Source organism: Sinocyclocheilus rhinocerous, unplaced genomic scaffold (assembly GCF_001515625.1).
Source record: "Sinocyclocheilus rhinocerous isolate Xijiao unplaced genomic scaffold, SAMN03320098_v1.1 scaffold682, whole genome shotgun sequence".
In the NCBI taxonomy this organism is placed as follows: domain Eukaryota; kingdom Metazoa; phylum Chordata; class Actinopteri; order Cypriniformes; family Cyprinidae; genus Sinocyclocheilus; species Sinocyclocheilus rhinocerous.
The window spans coordinates 2,054,950-2,067,859 of record NW_015642528.1 but is presented as its reverse complement, the minus strand read 5'-3'; the positions used below and the strand labels follow the sequence as shown (position 1 = coordinate 2,067,859).

Below are 12,910 nucleotides of genomic sequence, written 5' to 3'. Positions count from 1 at the left end.
TTTCAGGTTTGAATGGATGGTCCGGAGAGTTTATATATAGAAGTCTGATGGCATTCGTCAGCTGACCTAGGAAGTGTCCTTTGATTGGTTGACAGCCACCTGCAATGCGTCAGGGAGTCCTCGAAGAGAGCAGTTCTTAAAGAGACAGACGCAGGAAACCGACTAGTGCAGTAAGTGCATACAGTGCTACAGATGCAACACTGGCAGCATGTCAGAGAACGAGTCTGCTGTTGGTATTCCGTCCTTTTTATGGTCAATACATTGATTTTGAATATGTTATTTAGAGAAATAAAGTGCGTTTAACTTAAAAACACCCTTAGGTTAGAAGCGACCATGGCTCATTGCCTAAAAGTAGAGGTTCTTGGTCAGGTTTGTGGTCCCAAATGGGTAATTGACCTAGAAAAGTTTGAGTTGTGAAAAGGTAGAGGACACAAGGAGGAAACTCATTCATCAGAAAGACTTCAAACATGTATCTACTTAAGGTCTTACTTCCTTTTAGATCTAAACTGTACAAAGAATACATTCAATATATACTGTACAAAGAATATATATCAAGACAGTTTTGTTTCTTGTGATTAGGTCTGTTCTTTCAGACCTCATACATACTTGACACAATTTCCCTCATCACTCTTAGGCACTGAGCCGATCTCAGTAGGGGTTCATAAATCTGTAATGAGTTAAAATAGCCAGGTGAGACTGAGCTCTCCATATGCATAATGAACAGCTCTAAATAAAGAAGTCATCAGTAGAGACACCTGATATCATGCTATGCTGGAGACAATGAGAGGTGCTCCATTTTATGGCTGTAGATTTTAATAATTCAACCATGTCTCTGTTACATCTCATTATGCTGGCAACACATATGAAAATAGACGAGGGAACCCCACCTGAATAAATACAATGACAAAACAAACAACAAAGATAAACTGCTCCACTTAATTTATTGTCCACAGCTTTCATTTTCATGCATCTTTTTCCAATTACATAGAAGGAACAGCCATTTAGGTTTTCAACATTTTTAGTGTGCAGTATTGCAGTACATTTTAAAAACTAAAAAAAATAATAATAATCTTTTTTTCTTCCTATGGAATGTATTCCAAGTAACATAAAAAAAAATAACACTACCAGCTTAAAGTTCAGTTTAGTAGTCATGCAGTGCATGTGATGCATGTAACAGTACAATCTGATGATATATACCAGTGCTTTTGTACTAAAAATGATTAATATTGTAACAGAATGGCCAATCAAACACTTGTGCATGTAAAAGCAACATCCTCACACTAACTGTGAGTTTACAATGTGTCTTTAGGTAGTGTAAGGAAACTTCAGTATTATACCTTGTTCTGGCTTCACCTCTAATTGTGCAAGGTTAAGCACATTACCATCTTTATCATCAGTAGTACTGAACACTACTGTAGCATGTTCAGGAATCTCAGCATGCTTCAGCTGAAGAGTGACAGTTTCTGTCGAGTGCCAGTTGAGTGCAATAAGGTAGCGTTCATTCTGGTCCCAGCTTCGCACATAGGCCATGGCGGAGGTCGAGCTGAACAAAGGCAAGTATTCTCCATGCTGCAAAGAGCGCTCTTTTGACCTTTTTTCACTCACAGACTTGAAGAACTTACGGAAAGTGGTCGTTTCACCCTGTAAAATAAATGCATGAAAATGTAACTAAAGCTGGTCACAACATTGAATAGGGTCACTTTGGAGATTCAGCACTGTGTGCACATGCTCCTTACCTCTGTCATATTTTGTTTAGAGTCACCCCATACCATGATCGGATTTTTGGTCACCTAAATGGAAAGATAACAACGTTTTAGGATCTGCTCCAGGAAAACACCTGGATCTGTCTGAATTCTCTTGATAAAAATCTTCAGTTTACTCACCTCATCTTGCAGTCCAATCTCATCCCCATAATTGAACACCGGTGTGCCTGGCAGAGTGAGCAGCAGCAGCTGATTCAACTTGACTTTGGCAAGCCCCACCAATGAAGCCAGGTGTCCAGCAATACGCCCACCTATGTTCCAAGCCAGTCTGGTCTGACTGTAAGCGGAATACAAGCGATCAACAGTATTGGCAACGTCCAGAGCAGATATGGATCTTAAAGCACCAGTGAGGAGCAGGTCCACACCAGTTTTGTTCAACACAGCAACAATGTCATCAGGAGAGGACTGATCCGTAACACCAATTAAGACCCTGGAAGGAAAAAGTCAGTGTTTAATAGAAGTATTAAGCACCATATGGAGCCGTTTGGTTGGCAACACAATCTCAAACTAAGAAACGGCCCACTCGTGTCCCCTTGACTGGAGTTCAGTTTGTAAAAATTCCTACCAACCACCACAAGGTGGCTCCTTTACCTCACAAAAGAGTGAATGTGCACTAAAAATCAAATTTAGGAGTAAAAGTTCAACTATCGATTGCTCACTTTTTCATTTTTCCCTCTGATTCCGTTTGGTTGTGGATAAAGACTCTGACATCCTCCCAAAGGGTCGGGGCTGCAGTGGACACTTTCTCAACACCGTAGAAGAGGAATCCATCTACACCTTCTTCTAGCCAATGCACCAGAGCAGACTGCAAAGGCAAAAGTCACAATTATTACTCTGAAAACTCAAGTACACAAATCAAGTTCAAGTGACAACGTAGATTAAGAAAGTCAAGCAATTATCTAGATCTATTGTCATACCTCCAGTTTGACCACAGTGCTGGCAGCATCGGCAAACCAGGGCTCTTTGCCTTTATAGTTAGGGGTCAGGTCCAAAACAACAGAGATACCTTGAAGTCAACATAAAAATACAATTAACTGAAAAACTAATAAATAATATAAATATATATATTAGTATACACTGCCTGGATCATTGGATCATTATTGTAGTAATTAATGTTTCATTATTGTAGTAATTAATGTAATTAATGTTGAGCCATTGGAATATATGGACATGGGTACGTCTTCTGACATAGTTGTTTGAGAAATAAAATGCGACACACTGCATCAGTTAGTGTTACAATAATCGTTACCAAACATACAGTATGCCAGAAACATATTAATCACCGATTAATAATGATTCAACCCTAAAATCTTAGTATTTGCTTATTTAAATCCAGACAGCAACATTTTGGCCAGGCAGTGTATATGGAAGTCATTTTAAATAAAAATCCATCAAGATAACAGAAGTAGCAAATGCTTCATTTTATAATGCAAACTATAGCTCACCTCTCTTGTGTGCAGCCTTAATGACTTCTTGAAACTGTGTCAGATCACCAGCCTCTTCAGCAATCTCAGTCAATTTCAGTTTCTCAGGCTCATCAGCACTGGACACATGGATCGGGCCAATGATCAGACCCTTCATCTTCAACTCATCCATCGCCTGAACTTTTTCAGCCACACCTGAGGGGTAACCAAAAGTCAGAGTGAAATAAATATGCAGCATTGCAAAATATTAAAGACAATAAGGGAATAAATATGGAATGTTTCAAATAACAGACCACATCCATGTTAATACGGACGTCACTGTACCTCAAATTATTCATTAAAAGACATTCTACCACTCTTCCTTTAAAATCATTTATGCTATTCCATTAATATAGTCCACAGACTGATAAATGCGCTGAGCAAACAGGATGGCATGCAAGCGAATAAGGGAGGAAACCAGATTTGTTGATTCAGCAGCATAAGGACAGAGCAATTAATGCGTTTCAACATGTTCAGAGCCTGTCATCCACCTTTAATCCCTGAACTGACCCATCCCTGTGATCCATTAACACTCCCTCCTCCCCACAAGATCTATTTTGGTTGCTTGGATGCTGGCCCATAGAGTCGTCGGACGTCACTGTACCTCAAATTATTCATTAAAAGACATTCTACCACTCTTCCTTTAAAATCATTTATGCTATTCCATTAATATAGTCCACAGACTGATAAATGCGCTGAGCAAACAGGATGGCATGCAAGCGAATAAGGGAGGAAACCAGATTTGTTGATTCAGCAGCATAAGGACAGAGCAATTAATGCGTTTCAACATGTTCAGAGCCTGTCATCCGCCTTTAATCCCTGAACTGACCCATCCCTGTGATCCATTAACACTCCCTCCTCCCCACAAGATCTATTTTGGTTTCTTGGATGCTGGCCCATAGAGTCGTCTGATTTTACCTATCAACTTTGAAGACTCTGTAAAGGAGTTCACATCTCCAATCTGGTACAGAGGTCCATAGCTCCACCAGTTCATCTCAGGGAGGGGCTTGCATCGAGGAGCTTGAATAATGATGGCAATCGCACCAGCTAGCATGCCCAGCCAACCAAGCCAGAACAGGATCAGAAGTGCCCAACGAACTTTAACCCACCTATTCACAAAAAGACAACAGCAATTAAATCATCAGAGTACCTGCAAATGGCAAAATCCACACCAAGATCTAACTGAAAGGAAATGGGGCACCGTACCCTGTTGTTCCAGCTACTTTCATGAGCTCTTCTTTGGTTAACCCAGTGAATTTGCTCTCCTCTTCTGGAATCTTCACCTTTACAATGCCATTCTTCTCGGATACAGGCGAGATAGCATAATTATTTCCAGCCTCCCCCTCTGTCATGGGCTGCTTCTCCTGCTCCACCTCATTGAGCTCCACATCTTTCATATCCACTTCAGTTTTGTTGCTCATTTTGTCCGTTTATGTCAAATGTCCTGAAAAGAAAATGAATTAGATTAGCTGCAAGCACAGAACTATCGTCACGGCACCAGGAAGTACATGTTTGACGTCATGGGCATGACACGCGTGGCCACTGCCAGGCAAGATACACGGAAGGTTGCATCACCTAAAATCGTTCACATGTCAGAGCACATTGTGTCCCCTCATGCTCAGTAAAGACACATGGTCCTGCCCAGTACCTGCAGGCTCACAAGCAGGGACAACAAGTTTTCTTCCTTTTGTTGTTCTGAAAAACAATAGCTTCTCGTCAGGAATACATCATCTCATCATTCCTCAGTATGTGTTAATGAAATTAGAGAAGATGTGAGAGAAGTACAAACTTGAGAACAAAAGAGCAAAAGTGCTCATTTGCACTGTCATTGATCATTTCTCCCGAAAACAATCAACCATCCTGGAGGGACTAAGCCAATCAACATTACACAAACCCTTGAGTCAACCTTAAATCATTCAATTCAACAAAACCAAATTCAACCAACTGGTTTGTGTGGTACAGTTAGAGATTTCATAACAGGCAAACCTTTTCCAAATGGCAAGACACTTTTTGTCTGTGCCAGTTTGAGTCAGCATGCTGACCTCTCTTTCCTTTCCAGGCTAGTATGTGCAATTCTTGGATTGGCGCCTGGAAGAGTTAGAGATAACTGCACGACCCATGATGGTTCTGCATGATCAACATGAGACATCTGAAATGTTTACTCCAAAAATGTAGGTGCTCTGGCAATAAATTCATTATGATAATGAAATACAGCATCAGTTCTACAGTTCAAAGGATTTGTGTAAATCAACAAGTTTTCCTCATATCTACTTAGCATAAAAATCCATTTGTCAGCGCTGTTGTTGGAAATGGCTTTTAATGTATCACTGCCCCCTGGTGTTCATCTGAGTGTTTGCGCTGTTCCAGACCTTGTCAGTTTTAGCAGAAAATGACACTTGTACTGTCAAGTTCATCTGAAATATGAGTTTTCATTAGCACGTGGATTGAATTCTTGGATGAATGTTCTATTCTGGATGTTATGCTATTATTATTAACCCATACACTGTTAAAGCAATTTTCACTACTGTTGTGAAGTAATTCTTCTCCAAATTTCGACGCAATGCTAAAAAATGTAAATTATGTCATTGTGTTTGTGTTCAAGATTTCACTGTGATGTGAAAAACATTGAATGTTTGACTCTCAAGCTTAATTCCCCCCAAACTCAGTGAATTCAGCGACATTTTACACAATAGAATCACACATTCTGAAAGTAAAGAACTTGCTTAATATATTCAATTTTGATTCGTGTTTATTTGGATATTTGCTTTTAAAAAGTGTAATAAAATCTATTTGATTTCTTCAGTGGAGATTAAAATTAGAGAGCAATGAACACTACATTTTTTCAGGAAAAATTTTGTAATCCTCATAATTCAAAATTTGAAGGAATTTTAGTTGTGGCTATACCATGTTAGTAGAACAGTGTTTTACAAAATAACCAAGGCATTTCAATAAAAGCCCTTTATTTTGTGGAAAACACAGTGATCAAAATTAGAGAACAGCAATGATTGTAGCACAAAGAAAGATTACAACTAAAATTTCTGCTTTGAATGGCTTCAGCACATCTGTGCTGCAGGACATCACTAATTTCTCACGCTACATCTTGGTCCACTCTTCTTCCAGTCTCTTCCACAGTTCGGTGACTGTGGTGGGTTTCTTAGCCATAACTTTTGTCACCAAGGATTTTCCAGAGATTTTCAATCTGGTTTAGATCATGACTCTTGGCTGGCCATTTCATTATTTCAATGTTTTCAGCTTCAAGGAACTGCTTTACCCATTTTGCATTATGATGAAGAGCACTGTCCTGTGCGAAAAATTGCTGGCTGATTGGGCGATGAATGCAGGGAAGGAAAGGTCCAAATTCTCTTAAATGTTGAGAGACTGTATGCCGAGACAGATCCTTAACGTGTTCAGCGCTGAACTGGCGAGCAATTCCAGCTGCAGTGTTGAACCGATTGCCCTTTGAGATTCTCTGCATTATTCTGTCCTTTGTATTTTGTGAAAGACCAGCCTTTCTGGGGGACTTGAATGAGTTAGTGACAAGGACACAATATTCTAGAAATCACAGATTTGGATCGACCAACTTCTCTTGCTATGGCTGCTGTTGGCCTTCATCTGGATAACCGGCTGTCAGAGGGTTTCAATCACTTTAGAGCGGCTCACCATCTTGCAAAGTCAATGAAAAGTTTGGCTGTCAGTTAAATAGGGCTTGTCAGATAATTAAGGAAATTAGTATTAGGTTCCAGATTAACACCAAATAACTAGGAGGCATCTGTAAGTGTTCTCTAATTTTGCTCAGTGTTCTTTTTCAAATATCTCATTTAAGTTTTTTATACTGCGCTTCAGAATATGCTCTAAAAACTGTGCTTTCGCTCCTGTTAGGATAATTTAAAATAGGCCTAAGCAGTGACCTCGAAATTTAGGAAATTGCAGTTTGGTCCCAAATTTTGATCTCCACTTTATTTGATTTCCACCAAATAGCTGGAGCCACCAGGGGCCAGTGTCTCTCTGAACAGCAGCATGATTAGAGCGGAAGTGGCGGTGTTCTTTCTAAAGGCGGGATCAGGAAGCAGCGCTGTGGGAGTTATTTTGGGCGCATTGAACATTGACTCTGAACAGCACGGCGTTTGCGGATGAGGATTGAAATTTCTCCATGATAGTGTCCAGGTATGATATAAACTATGTTTCTGCTGCACGTGTGTTTAAAAATACTGTTCATTCTGTTATGTTTGCCACTTAGGTTTTTATTATTTTTAAATGAATAGAGAATGGCATGTCAGCTGTCGTTGTGTGGCGCTGAACGTGAAGAAATGAGGCGGGACCTCAAAAACTCGTGAAAACTACGAAAACTTTACTCTCATCAACTGCATAATTTCATAATTTATTAATTAGTTATCTCTTTGTTGTGTGTTTGATGGTTGTATTAATTATATGTAGTTTCACTTTTGGTTTTCTCTTTAGTCTCGCAACTCGCCCTCACTTTCCTTTCTCAGTGTTACAATATAATAACGTTACATGAGGAAATGAGAGGTAAATTGGCTGATTTTTAAGGGCAGGCACATTTGCATTTTAGCAATAGCTGAAATGATATCTGGAGCTGAATAGATTTTTTTTTCTTTTGACTTTTATGTACAGTTAGTTTCGGACTATTAAGAAATCAAACCTTTTAACAAATGTTTTTCTGTTTTAAGCCACTGAAGGAAGTCAACTTGAAATCCCGCAACGCTCTCTAATACAAATCAACAATGTCGTCAACATCACAAAAACACAAGGACTTTGTGGCAGAGCCCATGGGGGAGAAGTCTGTGATGGCACTAGCAGGAATCGGTGAAGTTCTTGGAAAGAGAAGCAGAAACACGCTGTTTTTCGGGCCTGTCTCTTTAAATGTAAATGAGCTGCTGCTCCCCGCCCCCTTTTCCCGAATAGAGCTGTGCCATTACAGCTCGGACCTGCTAAAAAAACATCTGTTTTGGTTCTGATTTTCATATTTATCGCTCTGAAATCATGCGTTTTAAACCATATTTAAACTTCTTATATAAGGTTTTCTGAGAGCACACATCCGAAGCACACAGAAAGCGAAAAGGCAGAACAGTTAGCATGTTTTGCTCAAACTTTCACCATGGCATTAAAGCTACTACACCGCTGTCGCTTGCCAAATCAAAATGACGGCGCCGTGGGTGCAAACTTACAGATTAAGGGGTGGTAATATAATGAGATCCCTTTGCAATGTCACTAGGGGAGCGAAATCAGACGCACTCGTTTTCTCAGTTGCTTGCAGAAAAAGGCTTACCAAAACAAAGTTACTGGGTTAATCTTTTTCACGTTTCCTTGGTTGGTAGACACACCGGGGACCTGATTATAGCACTTAAAACCTGGAAAAGTCAGATTTTCATGATATGTCACCTTTAAATTCCGTTCCCAAAAAAAATATAAAAAATTGAGCACAAACTGTTAAACAATAGTGATTTTTTCTCAATAAGCAGTACACTTAAGTGTGTTTCGTTTAAAAGATTTATTCATTCCTTCATTGGATTCTGTCTGCATTATTTTAATTACTTGGGACCACAAGTTTTAACAGATATTCTCTTTACACTTTTCTTCAGTAATTTATCTTTTAAACTAATTTCCAGACTAGATACCATTTGTTTTAGTGGTCAGAAAAATGTAATTGGTTTTAGGACATAAATTTCATTTTACAAACCCCTTTAGGAGTGCTATGCACTGGTGGTATTTGTGTGTAGGTATTAGCAGTCTCACTTTCTCACAATAATCTAAACTTTAAAAGCTCTACCAGTTAATCAGAAATGTCAACCAGCGTAGCGTACATAGTAACCTCAAACAAAACATTAAAAAAATCAAAATATACATACAGAATTTGTAAATCACCATAGTATGCTATGTGAAGAACATAACGAATGTCTTGAATATAGTAAAATTTGAAATTATTGAAATATCCAGACCCACACCTATTTCCTTTTGCTTGATTAAAAAACTGTGTGCTTGCATATGTGTGTATCAGTGTGTGTTTCATCTAATCAATTTGCATCGATCTTGATGCTGTTTTGTCCCCTTAATGAAAAGGAACAGGGTTTCCCAAAAAAACAGGAGAATAAAAATATCCTCACAAGCATGATTTTGTAAATTTGGTCTTTGCGCTGTCAATCGCTGAAATTTAGAAACCACTTTGCATTTATTAAAGCTTAATTTGGGATTTATTTTGCTGTGTCGTGTCTCGTTGAGTGTTGTGTTGTGTTGTGTGATGTGCGTACACAAATCATTATCATCTAAATGAGACTAATCCTGCTCTTCCTGTGTGCTGCTCAGAGTAGAGCACAGAAGAACTTTTTCTCCCTGAACGGGTTTTCTGAAGTGGGCACAGGGGTGATGAGAGGGTCCTCACATGCATGGGCATCACAGTAGGCCATCAAGTCCGCCGCTGCCTTAGACACCTAAGAATCCAGACAGATTGTCAGTGCTGAAATGAAAAGCACTCAAACAGCTATTGATTCTAAGAAAGCTGAAAGTCTTTGTCTTATAAGACAAGACACTGCAGGTGAATAAGGTAAAAAAAAAAATGAACAGATGCTTTCCTCAGGTTATCAATTGTTTTCTCAAATGTTATGTTCAAATATTATGTATGTATATAAGTATGGCATTATCTAATTAAATATACACTAATTTGCATACATTTCTAGAAGAGACAAAAATTCTTGTTTCATTTTGTTCATTTGACAAGAGAGTTATAGAGGGGAATTTGGATGACTCCATAAATCAGAAAAAGCTGGGTCCTCACATGCATGGGCATCACAGTAGGCCATCAAGTCCGCCGCTGCCTTAGACACCTAAGAATCCAGACAGATTGTCAGTGCTGAAATGAAAAGCACTCAAACAGCTATTGATTCTAAGAAAGCTGAAAGTCTTTGTCTTATAAGACAAGACACTGCAGGTGAATAAGGTAAAAAAAAAAATGAACAGATGCTTTCCTCAGGTTATCAATTGTTTTCTCAAATGTTATGTTCAAATATTATGTATGTATATAAGTATGGCATTATCTAATTAAATATACACTAATTTGCATACATTTCTAGAAGAGACAAAAATTCTTGTTTCATTTTGTTCATTTGACAAGAGAGTTATAGAGGGGAATTTGGATGACTCCATAAATCAGAAAAAGCTATCAAAAGCAAAAAAAAAAAAAAAGTTATATGAATCAGGTGAATGTTATATGAACAAACTCTCTTGTAAAAACCTCCAAAATGTAAATAAAACTAAAGTTCAATGTATGTAATTGCTACTGAAGTGGAGATTTCTGTGCATGGGAATAAACTCATTTTGAGAAAACAGCTTTGCGATTGAAATCTACACACAAATAAATAAAGCATAATAAAATGAACACTTAAATGGGTATTTTGAATGTTTTCTTTTCACCAGTCTAAAATGAAGACAAGTTATGGATACAAAATTGCCCAAAATCTCAGACCAGCGCCTAAAACAACACTGTCTTGCCTTACACATGGCACCTTCCTATCTTGGCTAAAACAGCATTTTAATTAAATAGAACATTGTATGAGTGAAATGCAAGGTTGAGGTCAATGTTTAAAGACTGTTGAATGCTTCAAATTGTACTTGTAGGACAGACTTTACCGGGGGGATTGTAGAATTAGGTCATACCTATTAACCTGATTCCAGATCTTTGATCACATCTGATACAAATTATTCTGCTACGTACGGGGTGGTATAATAAGACATTTTTATAGGCAGGCAGGATTACCACTGATCTGACTCCTATTTGCCACATTTTCTGGTTATTTTGCATGGCAACCCTCACCTTGATTCGACAAAAACTGGCTTCAATCTTTAGCTGTTCCACCAGCTTCCTGGCCTGACCGACGCTCATGGTGCTGTTCACAGGGGTGTCTCCTTTCATCCTGCCACACACACACACACACACACACACAAAATAACTCACAAAAATTAATCTGCTCATCTGGATTAACAAATTCATAATCATAATCCAGCCAATAAAAGTATATTTGTCCACTCTTAAATGTAGAAAATCAAGAGGGTTTTCGCAGTGATGCAACAGAAGAACTATTTTGGGTTCTCCAAAGAACCTTCCAGTGAAGAGTTCTTAAAATAACCATTATTTCGTACACTATTAAAAATAAAGGTTTCAAAAGAGGGGTTTCAGCAATGCCATAGAAGAACCATTTTGTTTCCTAGAAGAACATTTCAGTGAACAGTTCTTAAAAGAACCAATGTGGAAAAACATTTTAATAATCTAAAGAACCATTTTCCACTATCAAGAACCTTTTGTGGAATGGAAAGGTTCCATGGATGTTAAAGGTTCTCATAGTATAGAAGAAGAGTGTAATTGATCAAGTGATGCTACAACTATTAATATAGAGAATTAGGGGATAAATTATGTACAGATTCTGAGGTGACTTTACAATAAGGTCCTTTAGTTAATGGTTTAACTAAACAACACAGTTGTTACAGTATTTATTAATCCTTGTTAACATTATTTCATAAAAATACAGCTGTTAGCTAATGTTGGCTCAGGTCCATTAAATAATACTAACAGAAACAACTTTTGATCTTAGTAAATGTTGAAATTAACATTAATTAAGATTAATAAATACCTTAGAGGCATTTTTCATTATAGTGTTAGTATATCTAATGTTAACAAATGAAACCTTATCATAAAAGGTTACCGATTCTGTTTACAGTGCACAGTCTCTGGAAGCATCTTCCTGTGGTCCAAGACTCTCATACCCTCTTCACTTCCTGTCTTTCCTCCCTCGGTATCATTTACTACTGCTTTGCTAAAAGCTGCTGCCCTAGAAAACCAAAACCTCACCTTGGATTGCAATGATCTGATAGCAACACATTTCATCATCCTGAAACCCTGCATTTCCAGGCGATGATCATCAGAATATTTTCTATAAACAGATTTAGAGCTATTCATAATCATCTAAATACATATACATACATATCTACCAATGAGTAGCATTGATGATTTTGAATAGGATTTAGGCAGTGTATTGGGGAATGCCGGCCCCATTTTGCACATAGGATGTGCTTGCAGGGATCCAATCACCTCATGGAATATACCATATTATTCAGAGCAAAAGCACAGAAAAAAAAAACAGTCGTTTTGAATGTAATCTGGTTCAATGTAAACATTTAGGCATCGATAGATGAAGAAATCACGTGTTGCAGACAGCAAAAAAAACTAGGCCAGATGCAGAAATGACAATCACTCAAATAGGTAACATAAGACCCTTATATATGAAAATATGATACAGGGAACAAAACATGCAATGAATTTCAGTTAATCAAATGAAATGAAATGAAAGCAATACATTTAAAAGGATGCATACAAGAAAATAGGAGTGAATGGAGATCAAGAAGCATAAAAAAGACCACAGTGCTGTATTTGTCTATTTTTGGCCTTTTTTACCCTCTTTTCTCCATTTCACTCTATTTCTTACCCTTGCTGTATTCCTCTTGTGGTGATATCGCTCCCTCCTCTTCTGTCTTATTCCTTCTCTCTCTCTATCTGTCAGTGTTGTTGCTTTCAGTGCAGCCGGACCGCACCCTCATAGACAGTGTGGATGCTACCCAGTTCTGTACAGTCCAGTGCACTGCAATTCTGCTACAATGAACACCAGTCTCTTCGTACGT

General features: G+C 38.2%; 2 protein-coding genes and 1 long non-coding RNA gene across 4 annotated transcripts; 1 reads left to right on the top strand and 2 right to left on the bottom strand.

Annotated features, from left to right (window-relative positions):
• Window positions 1-924: 924 nt before the first annotated feature.
• LOC107756163 (4F2 cell-surface antigen heavy chain-like) lies at window positions 925-4,762 on the bottom strand. The gene is made up of 8 exons (XM_016573182.1): window positions 4,433-4,762; window positions 4,145-4,335; window positions 3,209-3,382; window positions 2,681-2,769; window positions 2,423-2,568; window positions 1,884-2,193; window positions 1,737-1,790; window positions 925-1,641 (listed from the first exon to the last, which is right to left on the bottom strand). Exons 1-8 carry the CDS (start codon window positions 4,645-4,647, stop codon window positions 1,306-1,308), a joined length of 1,515 nt encoding a protein of 504 aa, XP_016428668.1. The 5' UTR covers window positions 4,648-4,762; the 3' UTR covers window positions 925-1,305.
• Window positions 4,763-5,314: 552 nt separating this feature from the next.
• On the top strand, window positions 5,315-7,963 carry LOC107756164 (uncharacterized). Its single transcript, XR_001641788.1, has 3 exons — window positions 5,315-5,397; window positions 7,205-7,390; window positions 7,924-7,963. It is a non-coding gene; the product is annotated as an uncharacterized LOC107756164 (long non-coding RNA).
• A 759-nt stretch (window positions 7,964-8,722) lies between these two features.
• Window positions 8,723-12,910, bottom strand: LOC107756097 (guanine nucleotide-binding protein G(I)/G(S)/G(O) subunit gamma-3). 2 transcript variants are annotated; one of them, XM_016573073.1, is made up of 3 exons: window positions 12,718-12,910; window positions 11,052-11,151; window positions 8,723-9,672 (listed from the first exon to the last, which is right to left on the bottom strand). In XM_016573073.1, the coding sequence occupies exons 2-3, from the start codon at window positions 11,148-11,150 to the stop codon at window positions 9,544-9,546; spliced, it is 228 nt and encodes a 75-aa protein (XP_016428559.1). In that variant the 5' UTR covers window position 11,151; window positions 12,718-12,910; the 3' UTR covers window positions 8,723-9,543. The 2 variants fall into 2 exon arrangements, 1 of the variants encoding a protein (XP_016428559.1); XR_001641777.1 differs by lacking the exon at window positions 8,723-9,672 and adding an exon at window positions 10,007-10,065 and having other exon boundaries at window positions 12,718-12,908.